We start from the raw sequence: 18,598 nt of genomic DNA on the forward strand, positions 1-18,598 counted from the left end.
GTGGCAAAACTGAAATCTTGCTCCTGGAGCTTTCAATTATTCCCCTTTCCCTTTATCTTGGCTGAGGAATTGGGCTGTCCATCAGTCCCATGGAAAAAGCTTGTAATTTGGGACTAATCTTTGAGCTATAATTTACCCCCTGTTACTCGACCCAATTTGCACTGATAGGCATGTTCAGAAGTAAACTATTGTGGTATTAGCTTTCAGATCTAGTGCATATGCAAAACAGCCTAGCAGTGATTCATGTTCTAGTAGGTGCATATGTCTGCCTGGAGCTAGTTGCACAGCTTCCAGATTGTAACAAAATCATTTGAGCAGTGCAGAAATATTTGCACTCACTACCATAACTACTTCACTGACTAGCATACCCCACAAACCTGAATACAATCCTTGGATAGCATTCAGTGATATAATAAAAAAAAACATTACACCCAGTGCTATTAATATTTGTGGGCAGAGCTCACTAGTTCTGCTCTTTATGTTGAATTCAAAATAACAGGCCCAATACGCAATGTGGCCCACACATATGGAAATCTGTAATAGCATCTGTGGAGTCACCCATACTTACAAACTTGAAAAATGAATTAAGTATTCCCTTTTATGTGTCTTTGGACGTAAATAAGCTCTCAAATATGAAAGTCGATTTTCTCTGTAAGAAGCCTTGAAAGGTTTTAAAGACAGATGTCCTAGAGTTCTAGTCAACAGACACTCTACTTACAAGTTAAGCAAGTGGAGCCTCAAACACTGGTGTGATAGAGTCAGACTAAAGTTCCAAAGTGCTAATTATTAAATAGTTATACCAGATTTATTATTACCATAACTATAAACCATATTATCAGTAGTGGTATTACTATGACCATTTGTATACAACTACTTATAAAAATGCTATCAGCATCCGTTACACCATTGTTAAGCAAAGTTTATACACTGTAATTCTACAACAGAATTCATAATACATTAGCACTTTAAAAGATTTTTTTTAGTCTCAATCGTCTTTATTAATTTTTGAGAAAGATAAACAATAAAATATCAGTTTGGCATACCCACGTCTATGATCTCCTTGCACCCCCTCTCCTTTTTTTAATCCTGCTGCCCCCAAAAAGATTTTTTCATAAGTAATGAATTGTGAAATCTATGAAAGGGCAAGATATACTCACCCGATACAAGTACTCTGTGTCGAACTCTTGTGCAATTTAAGAATACAAATTGGGAGAATCCGTCACCTCTGGGCATATCATAGCCTTCTTAGGACATTACATCAAACATAAAAAGTTGATAGGAGGAATGCTTGCAAATAAGTTACACCACTGCCACTTTCTCTTTGTAGCATTTCAACACATATTTGTCCATCTCAATGGAGGGCCTCAATAAGCAGTTTTATGTCAAAATATTGGAGGCAAAAATGTGAAGAACTTTTGAAAATAGTTCACAAGATTAAGGGGGTCATTCCGACCCCGGCGAGCGGCGGGCGCCGCCCGCCGGGCGGAAACCGCCCAAACACCGCCCTGCGGTCAAATGACCACGGGGAGCATTCTGACTTTCCCGCTGGGCCGGCGGGCGATCTTCAAAAGATCGCCCGCCGGCCCAGCGGGAAGGCCCCAGCAAAGATGAAGCCGGCTCCGAATGGAGCCGGCGGATTTGCTGGGGTGCGACGGGTGCAGTTGCACCCGTCGCGATTTTCAGTGTCTGCCAAGCAGACACTGAAAATCTTAATGGGGCCCCCAGGGGCCCCACGACACCCGTTCCCGCCAGCCTCTTCCTGGCGGTGTAAACCGGCAGGAACAGGCTGGCGGGAAGGGGGTCGGAATCCCCATGGCGGCGCTGCATGCAGCGCCGCAATGGAGGATTCCCTGGGGCAGGGGAAAACCGGCGGGAAACCGCCGGTTCCCCTTTTCTGACCGCGGCTTTACCGCCGCGGTCAGAATTGCCCCTGTTGGCGGTGCTTCCTCTGCCCTCTGCCCTGGCGGTTACAAACCGCCAGGGTCAGAATGAGGGCCTAAGGGTCTGATTACGACTTTGGGGGTTTATTACCGTCATGGCAGCGGTGGCAGTCTGACCGCCATCGGCTTGGTGGTCAGACCACCATATTACAATGCATGCGGTCCCAGAGAGAAAAGACCATGGGTGTCCCACCATCACCGCTAGGCATTGCAGACCGCCGTGGTGGCGAGATAGGCTAATCAGGCCGTTGGAGCCAGTGTTCTGCCGGACACATTATGATGTTGCCTTCCACCTATGTGACCGTTTTGGCCAACCACCACGTTCCAGCATTATGTGGTCAGAAAATATGTAGTCCTAGGCCACGACCGTATCAGTTCCCCTTCACATTGGCTAAACACTCTTTTAGTATGACCTGTATGTAGCTATTTATGTGTTTTATCATTGTAGGCCACAGTGCCTGTGCCAAAACACTGGCAGTTGTCTGTGTCATACCACCAGATGCATGAGCACTAGATTATGATGATCCTGTGAGAAGAAAATGTTGTACTGCCACTTGTCTGAATCTTGGATTATGTGATGTTGGATTACTTTGATGTGGTATGTGAGAAGGCTCAAGCTGATGCCATCAATCACTTCAGTATTTACCTATTCTACAGGACAATGTCTGGCAAATCTCTTCCTTCCACGGTCTGGAGGTCTGTACATGTAAATGTGTTCATTTACTCAGTATGAGTCATTCATTTATGATTTGCAATAGTTCAGGCATATTGATAGCATATGTTCTGAACACTGTGATACAATTTCTACTTTGATCAGACACTTATATGTATGTGTTTCTGTAGGATGGTTCTAATCCTGAGCTGGACACTGTGTACATGCAGCATATCCCATCTTAAAAAAGTACTTTGGATCATCATCACATGGTGTACATGGTCTGACATACGTACATGGCTAAATGCAAAATCAAAAACAGCAGAGAGTGAGTCAGTGATGGCCGATTTTATTGGGAAGCTACGACTAACAGAAAATATATGTGAAATAATTCAACAAAAAATCTGTCGCGTAGGCTCTCATTATCCTAATTGGTGGCAGAATTACTTGCACTGTGACTGAGTCTGGACCCACTACAGGTGACACCTCTCAGCTTAATCTGGATTTTGTTCTGGCTATCTAGCAGTGCCTCATCTCCACCCAAGAGCAGGGATGATTGGGCAACCGGGCGCATGACATAATTGACTCCTCAGGGAAATCTTGGTCACTCAGATCTCATCCGTTTCTCTCAATTACATTAGTCTCACATATACAAGGACAATCAGAGGCAGAATAAAATTCAATAAGCTTTTATTGAAGTAACTGCATCTTAGATATAAAGGTGTGTACTGCAATAACTAGGACGAGGAAGCATGACAGGATTAAAATTGTGACAAAAAGAGTGAAACATAAAAAATAACGCTACCATATTGTCACTACGATCGTTAAGAATAGCCCTGCTTATGCTATGTCAGAGCGCAGCATGTTAGGCTCTAATTCTGCCCTTCAGGTTACCCTGGGAAGACATCATCCCTCATACCTGAGCAAGAGTCTTGTAGTCTACATAAGCAGCTGCAGCAAAGCACTCAGCAATCAGAATACAGTTGTGTTCATCTGGCTGGAATCTCCCTCTAATGTACATGGGTCAAAGTAGTGTTTTTATAATAAAACAGCTGATGTTCCAAGAAAGGTCCCCACGTAAGAGTGTTTATGTTTCTGTGGAAATTAGAGAGCAAGCATACCACTTTTGCAGGCAACCAATCTTTTTTGCAGCCTTGAGAAAAGCACAGAGTGAAAGAAATGCCTTGTTTAAGAACGCAGTGCTGGCCTAAGCAAAGAACAAGCTACATAGAGAAAATAAAACAAGACCGAAAATGTGGCTATTGTTAAAATAATAAAACAAAGCTGAATATAATATGTCTAGATTAAAGTGCAGAGCAGCACGCCTAGTTTGCTAAAATAATGTGTATGAAGCTATTACTAAAATGGCTACACAACAAAACAAATGTGGAAGGGTTAGTCATGGTGAATGAAGTCGTTGCAGTAGATGCCACAACACTGGAAGTCTGAAGTCCAGAGTACTTCTCTCATTGGAAGTAGAAAGTGGTTCAGGATCAGTCCACAAAGTGAATGTGTGACACACAAAGGAGGCCCTTAAGGAAGAAGACTATTGCTGGCAGTGGTGGGTGTCTTGCCATCCACACCTACTTTATTTTTTAGTGGATGCCTCCACTTGTGAGGGGGATCAGCTGCTGCAGAGGCAGGGGTGACTGCAGCTGTTTGTGCCTCTGTCAGGGCCTCCCTTCCTGTGTCTGGCACAGATGTATTTTGGCACGATGTAGTTGCCACAGAAGAGGAGGTAGATGTTGGGAGTAAAGCACTGATCAGTGTGGTGTTTATTTCCTGCAGTACCCCTATTATGATGCCCATTTCAGTATTATGGGCATCCATTTTTTGTCATGACCCTCTGCAACTGCTTAATGTCCCGGAGTTCAGTCAACACCTGGCCCATCACACCTTGGCACTCCTGATGGTTCCCCAAGACATGGCCGAAGGTGTTCTGGCAGACAGCAGCCCCTGTGGCCTCACTCTGCTGTGTCCCACAGCATCCCTGCCATGCAACCTACACCCACGAGCCTCTGCCCTTGGCACAGGGTGCTCTATGGGTCCTGGAACCTCAGTGTGAGGAGTGTTGAGTTGGACCTCAGGATGGACAAGATGTTGGAAACTGTTCTAGGTACACTGGCTGGGGGGCGCATTGTTGATTGGGATGTTGAAGCAACAGGGCGGGGAGGCGGCGTTGTGGGGACTGTGATACTCAATGTTGTCATCTGACCAGGTTGCCCAGATGTGCCAGGTCTTTCCTCCACATCCACAAACCCAGGAGTGTTGTCGTCACTAAGGGCTTCATCCAGGTGGTTAGTGGTAGTCTGTTCTGTGGCCCAGTGGCAGATCCACTTGTTGATGAAAAACATACATTGTTACTGGTTGAACTGTGACATCTACCTCCAAATGTCTTGTGTTACAATAAGCAAAGATAATGGACATAGTTAAGTTGTAGGTAATCCTATTGTTGCAAGTTACCATGGTATTGGGCTATTGAACATAACATGTATGAAGCGTGCCTAACCTATTTGACTAAAGCAGCTGATGAGATGTGCAAATCAGTTGCACTTTGAAAGATGGCCTCAAAATGGCATATTACCACCACTGAAGCCAACACAGAGTAGAGACAACATATAGCTTTGACCATTTGGAGGCTTAGTTGAGTGGGATGCAGTCAAACCCAGGACTTTACTGTATATGTGATTGGAGTCATGTCCACAGTGCTGCGTCAATGTGTCTGCTGCCAATACCAGTCTGATGATGCAGCTTGAGGCCTTCAGAATACTTGTTGTACACACTGGATAAGGTGTCATTCTTGTCCTCAATAATTTCATCTTAGGTTAGCAGGTCAAGATGGAGCTAGGTAGACAGACATGTCTCCTGAGTTGAGCATGATTTTGTATCTTGGTCACTCCCAGGTGAGTAAACTTCAATTGAGAGTTAGCAAACAAGGGTATTTGGACAACTGCACACTGTGCTGGTGGTTGTAGTAACTGAAACAGGGCGCCCTGGGAGTTGCAGTCAGGGCCCTCTCTCTACGACACACACTATACAAATGATATCTTCCCAGGTGTGTACACTTCAATTGAGAGTTAGAAAACAAGGGTATTTGACAAGTGCACTCTAGAATGGTTTTTGGCCTCTTGGGAGTTTCAGTCAGGTCACTTTCTCTACTTCACACATTATACAAATGGTATCCTCCCAGGTGAGTACACTTCAATTGAAAGTTAGCAAACAAGGGTATTTGGACAAGTACACATTGTGCTGGTGGTTGGGGTTACAGAAACAGGGTCTCCTGGGAGTTGCAGTCAGGTCACTCCCTCTGCTTCACAACACTTGACATATGGTATCCTACAAGGTGAGTAAACTTCATTTGGGAGTTCACTAACAGATGTATTGGACCAAGTGAACACTGGGCTGGTGTTTGGAGTTACTGAAACAGGGCCTCCTGGGAGTTCAGTCAGGTCACTCTCTCTACTACACACACTATACAAATGGTATCCTCCCAAGGGAGTACCATTCAATTGAGAGTTAAGACACAGGGGTAATTGGGCAAGTGCACACTGGGCTGATGGTTGAACTGAAGAAACAGGGCTGCCTAGGAGTTGCAGTCAGGTCACTCCGTCTACTCGCCACACTTGACAAATCGTGGGTATTGCATATCTATATGCAGGCTGCATTTAGGTTTGAGCATACATTTACATTTTGGGACATACCATGAATCCAGGAATGTATTTTTGGTATTGTGAGATTTACAGGCACCATGAAGACAAATGGCATGTGATGAGCCTTGGTAGCTGTGATGTTGTGTCCAGTTATACACATTGACAGTGTTAAAGCTCAGATTCTCTGTGAATTGAATGTTGGTGAGGTACAAGGCTGTGAGCATGCATAACATTGCAGTTTTGTGACCGTTTTTGTGTTGTAACTTCCCAGACTCCACTCCCCAGGTATTCCTGTCAAGCCCTCAGGATGCAGGATGGCTAAGACATTCTCCTCCCAGGGAAAGAGTCTTAATTTGATAATGGGAGGGCCAACTCCAGTCTTCTTGGCCTCCAGCTGTTGCCTAGAGACAAGGGAACGGACCTTTCCCCTGAGATCTTTACACCTCTTCCTAATGCCCTCCTTTGTGTGCAGGGTGGTGCCTACAGCAATCACTCTGTCGACTATCCTGACCCACAATTCAATTCTCCTACTGAGAGGAGTGTGCTGGCCTTGGGCTCCAAGCAATTGCGACTCTAGTCATATGATTTCATCCACCATGACTCTCAACTCATTCTTCTGAAAAACGGTGATTAATGGAATATGACATAGATGACAAAGAGCTGACAAGGAGTTACTTGACAGGGAAAGTGCAATACAGAGGGAATGGACAAAAGTGTGTGCAGGGTGTTCTATGGGATGGTGGAAAAAGGAGTGCCTAATCAATGACGAATACAATAAATGGTGGTTGTGGTTCTTTGGCTCCCCGTGGAATTGCAAAGGATTGTGGTGTGGGAAGAGGTATGTTCTATAGTGTGATTTGTAGATGTGTCCACTGCATCGATGTGTGTTAGCTGTGTTGTTTTTGAATTCATCAAATGTGCACTTGTTTGTTACTTTGCTGGATGCGTAGCGCTATGGTCGACCACCATTGGCTGACCGCCACGAGGAGACCGCCACAGCGACTGTAATGTTTGTAATACACTCGATAGCTGGCCGCGGCGCTCATTGCTACAGTAGAGAAAGTGTTGGACTTTGAAGAGTTCAAGTTTACTTTTGGCACTCCAACATAAGCGGGTACGTTGGGGATTGGAAAACTCAAATTTGCTTCCCTAACTCAGAAAAAAATACAAATATTTATATGAAATATATAATTATATATATGTATTGCACTACATATTTTATCAACATAATTGCAAATTGTCCCAATATATTCTCCTAGGACCCCGGCAGTTCTCTAATACATAAATTCATTTTTTAAACATATTACCAAATCAATACACTTTACCAAACAATTACACACACACAACTTTAAAATAAGAACTTTCAAAACAAAAACTAATAAAACACATCTAAGTAATTAAAAACAGTATTACATAGAACTATATTAAAAAACAATATAAAGAACCTAAAAATTATGTTCTTACATTCTATATTCTGTCCCACAATATTTTTGACAGCACAATATTTGTAGCACTCCATTTGTGTCAAATGATATATTTGAATTCATATCTTGACAGGACACTCCATAAACAACTCAGTTCTGGCCTTGCTGCTCATGGAACCAGACCACCCTGAACTGTTCCAACAGTCACCCTCAAAATCATACTTGAGAGGAAATGGGAAACATGAATACAATATTTGGCAGTGCAGTGGATAGCTTCATTCCTGTCAAAACACAAATGTGCCATCACCACTCTCCCTTTTAGTTCTAGGTTTGAAAAAGTAGCTTGTTGAATTACACATGCCTGCCTCCTTTTACTATTCAGATTTACATTCTTCACTTGATCTCACTAAAGACCCTTGAGCTTCCTGATAAAATGTTTGATATTTAATCATACCATAGCAGTAAAGAATTGAATGGCAATAAACATGCTGATTCTTAATATTCACTTATTATCATGAAAACTTGATTCTTAATAATCACAAACCTAATATATTTCCAAGAGAACTGCTATGGTACAGCTCAAGCTGAAATGGCTGTATCAATATTTACATGTCAAAAAAGCAATACAATTCTGAGTTCACAACTCAATAAAAGTGGCAGCAATTACTTTGAATGTTTCCACTTAAAGTTAATTTTATCTGAAACACACAAATCAGAAAACTGATGTCAACTTCAATTTTTGAAAGAATGTACTTTGAAAATGTCTAACTATTTCACTCCAAATGCCTAAATGGACCAAAAGGAAGAAGAGATGCGGAGCTAATGAGGTTTGTTTTTTATTTGGGTTTATTTTTGTTTGGCATTTTTGTTTAACCCACCTTGTCTCCAAGACATCATGACAGGGCCTGTGTGCCTTAGCAAGGAATGTTTTCTCTTTTTGAGATGTTTTATGATTTCTATAAGAAGAGTTATGGACAGAGTTCTTTCTTAAAAAAAACATCCACAATGTAATTTTTCCTACTGTATACTGCCAGGAAGACTTGCTTTGCTGGAAATTACAAATCACAAGACTGTGACATCATAGATGAGGAAATGTAGGATTGGTGATTGTTCTTTGTCAATGACATTGAAAGTCTTCCTTAAATAATCTAACAAACTCCTTTTGTTGTTGCTCACTACTTAAATATGCTCAGAAGAAGAAATTACTGTTGCACACGTGATGAAAGTAGATGTGATGCTGCACAAACCTTCACTTGGATTCTCCTTCAGGGCTTTTTGGAGCATTATAAAGAGTTAACTCCCTAACCTGGCCTGCATGGACACAAGGATTGAGTCTACTGTATGCAGTCTGCTTGCACTGCTGGGCATTTTTCTCCTAGAAGGTGCATGCCTGAAGAAAGACCTTTGATTCCAGGGGCAGCTGCCGACCTTTAGTTGATTCCTGGTTAATTGAAAGCCCTGGAACATTTAGTGGACCATAACTATTTGTGTATTGGGAACTGATCTTGTATGGACTTCTGGGTTGTACTATGGGAGTTTATTTTCTGATGCCTGGAGTGCTAAGAAGTATACTCAGAGGCAGAAGATGCTCATGACCACTACTAATATTTACCAGTTATCTTCCTGAGAGCTTTGAAGAAACTCACAAAACAAATTATCTCTGAACAAGATTTTGCGGCTTGAAACCTGGAGCTCTATTTAGAGTTTGGCAGTTGGGGTACTCCATCAAAACAAGGTCGGTATCCCGTCTGCTGCGTTACAAGCCCAATATGCTATTATGCATGTGTAACTTGTTTGTAACAGAGAACTCCATCCGCTAAACTATAAATAAAGAGCCAAGTCTGAGGATGTCCTGCAGCTTCATGTGAAGGTATAACTGTCTTTACTATTTTACATAGCTGAATCGGGGAGTGTCAGCACTGCATTTTGTGAGGCTACGCTTTGGTACAGACTGCTGCCATAAAAGGAATCACCCTTAAGTACTGATGGGGGGCTATGTGTAAATTTATTGAATTTTTTTTGCTATAACCAGCGCTTGGACTTTATTCTTTCATTGGTAGAATTATTCTCAAGTCACTTATTATTTACCTACGTGGACATTCAGACTTGTTCACTGTTGGTTAATTATCACAGTATTATTCTACAATGTAAATTTCCAGTATCAATAGAACCATTATAAAGCCATTAAAAGCATTAATTATAGTGAATATAAAATCAATATGCAAGAGCCCTTTTATTTTTTTTAAAAGAGGCAGTTTGTTACAGTACATCAAAGAAGGAGGCAAAGTGGATTCCGTGATTATTTAACTCTTATTGTTGCTCTCACGTGATAGTGCTGTGGTGTATTACTGTCCATAATTTAAAATGCTCCACAAGCACATTGCGTCTCAGCAGTGTGACTATGTATTTACAAGATCTTCGTCAGGGCACTGGCTTTATTTTGTCCTTAACAAATAATACAGATAAAGATAAAGCTAACCAATTAAAAGCATTTTGTGGCTTACATATGTATTCATTCAATTTACAGCTCACTTTTGTAACTATGTATGCAGATATTTATTGCACATCCTGGTATTTGGACATCTGGAGAATGCAAAAACAGTGCCTTTTCCTATTTGAACTTCTGATTTGTTTTGCCTATTTTAATTCCTGTAATTCAGGCACTCACTTGGCAAGCACTGGAATTTTAGCTGTTTTTGAATAATATTTATCTGCCAACTGTTGTGCTCACCTAATGTGCAAATGAGAACACTCACGTGCAAACAGAACAGCCACGCGGGCTGGTATTGTTTTTCTTCACTGGTCAAGAAAAATACCTTTGAGACACATAGGGCCCTATTACGTCTTTGATGGAGGGATTTCCTCCATCACAAATGTGGCAGCTATCCCCTCTGTTGTATTATGATTCCATTATATTCAATGGAGATCATAATACAGCAGATGGGATAGCCACATTTGTGATGGAGGAAACCCTTCCGTCAAGGTTGTAATAAGGCCCTATGTGTCTCAAAGGTATTTTTCTTGACCAGTGAAGAAAAACAATACCAGCCCGCTTGGCTGTTCTGTTTGCATGTTTGGACAGATGTATGAATCAAAAGAAGGAAGGGAGACTTATTAAGGGAACCTCACCAACTCTCCAAAGCCATAATAACCAGTAAACTATGATGAGAAACTCCAGAAATGCCATCAAAATGTAGATCCTGCCCCTGAGCAAGTCGGGGTTATGATTGCTTACCTCACTCACAATTTCAGAGTAGGATGCTTCATCATAGGACCCCTGACCCTTTGAGACAATACTTCTGGGGAGGCTCATACAGAGATTTGGGAGCTCTTGATATCATAGAAAAAAAGAATAATGGTTAAAATTATCTAGCTTGTAGCCTCAATTGATTACATTATTACTGGTCACCATGATCAAATTAAAACTGAAAGCACTATACTACTATTGTGTAGGAGGCTTAAGGTTATCAAAGACCTGTGTGTAACTGTAGGAAGCTGGCTCTGTGTATACTATATCAAAGTGAGATATAGTGTGCACAAAGTCCAGGCGTTCCCCAGAGGCTCAACAGAGGATAAAGTAGATAATACTAGTGCTCTCTTTTGTGGTAGTGTGGTCAGGCAGTTAGGCTTATCAGAGGGTAGTGCAAAGCATTTGTTGTACATACACAAACAATAGAAGAAGCACACACTCAATGACTGAACTTCAGACCAATGGTTTTTATATAGCAAAAATATATTTTCTTAATTTATTTTTAGAACCACAAGATTCAAGTTGCAGGTAGGTATTTTAATAGATTCGTATTTCACACTTGCATCTACAGTACTTTGTTTGAAATTGATAAGTTATACAGGTTTTGAAATATTAGCAATAATCTGTTTTTAAAATGGACACTGCAATTTTCAGAAACAGTTCCTGGGAGAAGAAATGTTAAGTCTTTTTACAGGTAAGTACAACACTTACAGTTTCAGTCTCCTGGTTTTAGGAAGTCCACCGGTTCAGGTTCAAGTTAACTCCAAATACCCACCACCAGCAACATGGAGCCGGCCGGGTGCAGAGATCAAAGCTGAGAAACTTTAACATGGGCTCCAATGGAGACTGGCGGTACTCGTAATCAAGCCTGCCTGCAGGTAAGTACCCGCGGCTTGGAGGGCAGACCAGGGGGGTATGAATGAGCACTAGAGGGGCCACAAGTAGGCACCAAACACACACATTCAGCAACACAGGGGTGGCTGGGTAAAGGGTGCAAACAGGATGTTGGTTTTTCCAATTCCCCGGGAGTCACTCAGAGGCTGCAGGCGAGGTCCAGGGGGGTGTCTCGGGCACACCACCGGTTGGACAGCCGCCTGCTGAATATAGATGCACTGGGTGTCGGTTTCTTCAAGGCCTGGGGACGCGGGTGCAGTGTGTCTTTAGACGTCGGATATCTTTGTCCGGAGCGTCGAGGTTGGGAGGGCCCTCGGGATTCTCTCTGCAGCTGTCGTTGTGGAGGGGCGGAGAGGTCAACCCAGGGTGGGCACTTGCTCGCAATCGCCTGGGTACCATCTCATGCTGGATGGACCACCTGGACACAAGTCGTGGGCATCGAGTGCACAGGGGTCAGGACTTACTCTTCTGGAGTGAGGTGGGAGTCCTTCTTTGTAGGTTTTTCTTAGAGCCGCTGTCCTCAGGAGTTCTTGGTCTTTTGGGGTTCAGGGCAGTCCTCTGGTGTTTGGCAGAGGCCGCTGGTCCTGCTGGACGTGTCGCTGGTCTGTTGCAGGTTCTTTGTAGCAGGAGACAGGCCAGTAGGGCTGGAGCCAAAGCAGTTGTCGTCTTCCTTAACCTCTGCTCGGGGTTTCAGGTAAGCAGTCCTTCTTCTTCCTGTCCGTAATCTCATGAGCTGGGTTCAGGGAGGCCCTTAAATCCTAGATTTAGGGGCGTTTTAGGTGTCAGAGGGCAATAGTCAATGGCTACTGTCCCTGAGGGTGGCCACACCCTCCTTGGGTCCACTCCCTTTGGGGGGGGTGCATTCCTATCCCTATTGGTCCCTATCCTCCAAACCAAGATCAAGGATTCTGCAGGGAGGGGGGCACCTTAGGGGTGGTCCCAGCTGACGTAGTCACTCCTCATTGTTTTCCCTAATTTTCCTGCAGGACTTGCTACCAAAAGTGGGGCTTTGTCCGGGGGCAGGCATCTCCAGTAGCTGGAGTGCCCTGGGGCACTGTAATCCGAGGCTTGAGTCTTTGAGGCTCACAGCAAGTGTTACAGTTCCTGTAGGGGGGAGGTGTGAAGCATCTCCACCCATGACAGGCTTTGTTTCTGACCACAGAGTGCACAAAGGCACTCACCCCATGTGGTCAGAAACTTGTCTGAAAGTGGCAGGCTAGCACAGACTGGTCAGTCCTAAGCAAGCAGTTTGGCTAACATACATGGGGCATCTCTAAGATGCCCTCTGTATGTATTTTTCAATAAAACTCACACTGACATCAGTGTGGGTTTATTGTGATGAGAGGTTTGATACTAAACTTCCCAGTATTCAGTGAAGCCATTATGGAGCTGTGGAGTTCGTAATAACAAACTCCCAGACCATATACTCAATATAGCTACACTGAACTTACAATGTCTAAGAATGGACTTAGACACTGCAGGGGCATATTGCTCATGTAGCTATTCCCTCACTTGTGGAATAGTGCACCCTGTCTTAGGGCTGTAAGCCCTGCTAGAGGGGTGACTTACCTATGCCACAGGGCCACAGGCAGTGATTTGTGGGCATGGCACCCTGAGAGGGGGTGCCATGTTGACTTTGTCTTTTTCTCCTCACCAGCACACACAAGCTGCAAGGCAGTGCACATGTGCTTGGTGAGGGGCCCCCTAGGGTGGCATAATACATGCTACAGCCTTTAGAGACCTTCTTTGGTCACAGGGCCCTTGGTACTATGGGTACCATTTACAAGGGACTTAACTGTGTGCCAATTGTGGAAACAAAGGTACAGTTTTAGGGAAAGAACACGGGGACTGGGGACTGGTTAACAGGGTCCCAGCCTACTTTCAATCAAAGTTGGCATCAACACTAGTCAAAACGTGTGGGTAGTAACCATGCCAACAGTGGCACTTTCCTACATTAACTAATCTGGCCTATGTGTTACGGCAATTATAACGCCATGATGAGTCTGGCGGCCTTTGTCAGGACCAAATATCCTTTAACAATATATATTGAATACTGTTATGATTCATGCTATGGTATTACAACATAAACATACACATACTCATGCAGTCATATATCAGGAGGATCATACACATGTCGTCTGAAAGCAGGATAAAATAAAGCATTAGCTCAGTAATTGATCATGGTACATTTTGGCACTCATGTTTTGATTTGGCGTTTCTGGGTTTCCTCACTTTAGTTTGATGTTTTGTTGTAAAGATAGGCATCCTGCATGATTGTGAAGATTTTTTAATATTCCTTCTACCTTGCCTTGAAAATTGTGCTCCTCTTATCAAAATTATCACAATAAAGTAGTTGCAGATATTTCTGGGCCACAGAATTGTGGCAACATCCTCATACTGATCTGTGATATTTTAACCACCTTATATAAAACACAACTCACCCTCAGAGTTTTCATTGTCCACTGGGATTGCTATTGCTTAGTTGCCATGTACAGATATAGCTACAGCTCTGAGAGGGAGCATGGCAGTCATTGGGTAGACCCACTGCTTCCGAGAGAGAGAACAAGAGTTGCAAGGGTAGACATTATGTGCTAGATGCAGAGATCCTTTTTGACACTCCTCCCCGTGTGCAACTTTGTTAAGTGTTCTTGGTCTGGTTCATCCAGTTCACAGCTATACCAGTATTCACTGGTTGTGCTTGGATCATTTGCCTTTGTTTTGTTAGCAGGTTTTTAGGTTAGTCTCATTGAGTAGCTCAGATGCGTCAGTGGGTTCTTGGTGGAAGCTTCTTAAATGTGTTGTCTTACTTCTTCTCTTACCTTTGAATGTAAACAATATGAAAATTAAATGAGGCTCACCTTTAGGCAATCCTACAATTAAGTGTAAATATTTGAAAGTGGCTAGGTCTGTACTTGTGTGCATATGCCACTGATACTTAGTAAATATGTTTAGATATATCTAAAAGACTTCCTAGTCATGTTCCATCTGCACTTTCTGTTGTTCACGAATAGCATTATTAACAGCATACTTATGTTAATTTCTTTCCAGAACAATCGATGCATTCCAGCCGGGTTAGAAAGCTATTACTCTGAACAAGACTCCAGTGCTCGAGGGAAATTTTACACTGTCATAAACCACTACAACCTAGCTAAGCAAACCATAACCCGCTCAGTGTCCCCTTGGATGACGGTCCTGTCAGAAGAAAAACTGACAGAACAAGAAACTGAAGCTTCTGAGAAAACAGCTTAGTGGGATATGTGATGACTTTAGAAGTGTCAAGTGAAGGTAACCAAAAGACTTCATTCAGCAGAAACTTGACTTGAAATGTGCTTAAGGATTAAATAGGTTACTTGTGTGTATGGTAAAATCGCTTCTGTTTGCTGATACGTCTGTGCAAATGCAGGTAATTTATGAGTATAAAACTGGGTACATATCAGAAAACACCGAACATTAGACCTCGGTTATAGCAGACTCCAAACATTGGAGGAACTAATTTAGATTTTTCAAGGATCAGTACCAGGTGAGGTGTCCACTGTTAGACTCTTTATCGGACTACAGATTGTCAGTGTTTTAGGACCTGGAATATGCTATGTTATTTTGATTTTTTATCATTAAATTATTGTTAGCAGCCAGTGGGCTATAGTGCAAAGTGATTCATTTAACTATGACCATTGTATTGCGATCTCTCACTTAGTGATAGGCAGTTCACTTTTTCAGTCTGTTGCAAGTAACGATTAGTTGATCGCGTATGAATTTGAATCTCTGAAATTCCCACAGTCAGGTGTAAAGAATAAACGAAATTTGCTCAAAGAAAGAAAACAAGTGTTAGAAGCTATAGATGTTTTCAATTTAACATCATTGTTTATGCTCACACTCTAATAAGTGATATTACAACTCTTTGGTCCGCATTACGAGCACACCACTTAGTTGCAATATTTTACAATATTTACCATAACAAGCAGGTTTTGGTAGGGTAAGACCAAAAACCTGCATGTTATTTCCCACAACAGTTAATTGGTTGGTATTTATTGCACCCAATAAATTCTGACTAGTCAGAGTAACACCATTTACCAGGCTACTCATAATGAAGGCCTTTGTGTCCAGACATGCTCATTCAACCCTAAATAGCTCTCAGCAAACTTGCACTACATTATTCACCTTAGCTTCAGAATTTCTACCACGCACATGGACATGCACAGAAATACAAAGTAGGCAGACACAGCTGATACATATCTCTGTAAAATATGATTTTGTGAGGAAATCCACTTTGACATGCATGATGAGTTGAAGAATCATCCTGTATATGGATATAATAAAGGGAAAGAGAAACTATGAATTCATATAACCATTTTACATCTATAGATATTCATATCAATAGTCATTGACTCCGCCTCACTTTATACACTTTTAATTTCATCCAATTAACCATATCGTTGATCATTTATTTAGAAATGGGGTGGTGAAGGAGGACTGACTAATTTAGAAATAGTACATCAAACAATAAAAGCAAACCTACAGATTAAAAGGATGAGACTAAACTTAGTGCAGACTCCTTGCCATCAATAATATTTCATGAAATTATATGATCATAATATGTGTTGCTGTAGATACACATGCTCTCATATTTCTGCCATCTAGTGTTGGGGTTGGATATGTACAACTTGTTTTTCTCTGAAGAAAGTCTTTCAGGTCACTGCATGCACAGTGGCTCCACCATTAGTAGGCAGTGTGCATGACTGCAAATTCCATGTTAGATCATATTTTTCTGCCATCGGGTTCAGATGTGTACCAACAGGGCTCTGAAACTTGTCATGTCATCCAGGTTTGTTTTGGCCCGCATGGTGAATTTTGACACCCAGAATTGGGAAAACCCTGCAGAGGAGAGGAGGCTCCCTCGACAACCAAGACAAGCAGCCCTCAAATGAAGACCTCCCCCAGGGTCCTTAGTATGGTTTACTCCTGTACCCACTCCAAACCTCCTAAGAAGCCACACACTGTACATGTTAAATGTGCTCTCATGATATACATTGACAGGACCAAGCCCTCTCGAAGGTCTGATCACCTATTGATAGCCTTTGAGAAACCTCATAAAGGGCAGCCTATTTCCAATTATGGTACTGCCAGATGGATAGTCTAGTGCATCCAAACCTGCTACCATAAAGCTAAAAGAGCCTTCTCTGTTACCCCCCCAGAGTGCACTCTATACACAAGAAGGCAGCAATCAGGGCCTTTTTTGGTAACATCCACATAGTTGGCATATGTAAGACAGACACTTTGTCAAGCACTATTGTGTGGAGATCTTATCCCGCCAGCAGGCTAGGGTTGGCCAGACAATCTTAAAGACTTTATTTCAGACATCTGCATCATCTACACACTAGCCATGATGTGTAGGACGTACTACTTTATAGTCTGTGCAGAACATCTGTCTTTTACACTTGATGTGATCAGAAAATGTTACCCTGCAAGCATCTGTTCTTAGCATGTAGTTCTGTAGACTCACATGCCCTCACTGCCCTCCGCTGGTTTGTACGTGTCTTGTAGGTGGCTCTAGTTGCAGATCTTTACTATTATTATTTAACCTGCTTCCACAGTACACATGGTGCACCATAATGTGTTCACTTGCCACTCTAACACCTACTCTCACCCGATGTGCAGAAGACATTCTAACGTAACATCAGTGCCCATTCTCATTACCTACTGCGGGAAAAATCAACCTACAACCCATGACTCCAAATCCTTTCTTCAAAGAAAAACATGTTGCAACCATCCGGGCCCAAAATTAGATGGCAGGAGTATACAGCACATGTGAATCTACAGCAGTACAAACAGATGTTTATAGGATAAGTAACATTTTCTTTATTATTTATTATCTGGGGCAGGCACTCATAATCGTGTTGATTGAAGTTAGTTTTATTTACATTAAACATGCTAATGTATTTTCTGTTTTGCAAAATGTGTGTAAAGGAGTTTTCTCATTATCATGCAAGTGATATTATTCTAGTGAGTATAAGAATTTCATTTTTTGTTGTATGAATATTAAAGAAGTTAAACATTGTAGATTTGTTTATTACCTGGAAAGCTCTAGTCTGAGCATCTCTATTCTTTGTATCTTATATTTGTCTTCTGCTAGATATAACACATCAAGGTCCTTGCAATGGAAAAATGTGAGCATATTAAAAGGAAATCACCTTTGCATTTTGTCTTCTCTTCTAAGACACTACCATCGATTTACACTGCTATGTCATTTTGTAGTGTGAGAGTGCATACAAAAGCAATAAATATGTGCCAAAATCTTTTTTTTCTCGTTTTTGCATTCTCAAATATTTGTAATGTGTTTTATTTTGGTAGGGATGTACTTTATCCAGTGTAAATTAAGATGTGTTATTTTTTTCCACCTTAAAAATAAAGTATTGTATGGTAGAGGTATTGTATCTATTTTGTGGATAACCATGTTTACTCGTCCTAACTAATAGAGCTAAACATTGCAGAAGCAACATATTGTAATCTATTTGTGTGTAACAATACTAAAAGTGATCTCCGATGAAGAAATTGATTTTTGTTAAGGAAAAAAGCAGCAAAGATAACCTTTCCATACCTAAAACAGGATAGCGTGATGCACTGCTTTTGCCAAACGAAAACATGTAAAAATAATGTGCATTTTTACAACCAAATGATTACTTGAGTGTACATTGAATCACAATATTTCAAAGGCATCATTTTCTTTTAATGCATCTTGCTACAGATGTACAATGTTTTAAGTGTGTTTGTAATGCCAGTAGAACTTTAAA

At 41.9% G+C, this 18,598-nt stretch overlaps 1 protein-coding gene across 2 annotated transcripts in view; it reads left to right on the forward strand.

Annotated features, from left to right (window-relative positions):
* The window catches only part of NSG1 (neuronal vesicle trafficking associated 1), an 80,847-nt gene extending 62,744 nt beyond the window's left edge, over positions 1-18,103 (forward strand). For both annotated transcript variants that reach the window (XM_069202908.1, XM_069202897.1), the window contains exon 5: positions 14,859-18,103. In XM_069202908.1, coding sequence (XP_069059009.1) covers positions 14,859-15,059 — 201 coding nt within the window. In that variant the 3' untranslated portion in view covers positions 15,060-18,103. The remainder of the gene's footprint in view (positions 1-14,858) is intronic.
* Positions 18,104-18,598: the final 495 nt, after the last annotated feature.

Source organism: Pleurodeles waltl, chromosome 1_2 (assembly GCF_031143425.1).
Source record: "Pleurodeles waltl isolate 20211129_DDA chromosome 1_2, aPleWal1.hap1.20221129, whole genome shotgun sequence".
NCBI classification, from domain to species: Eukaryota; Metazoa; Chordata; class Amphibia; order Caudata; family Salamandridae; genus Pleurodeles; species Pleurodeles waltl.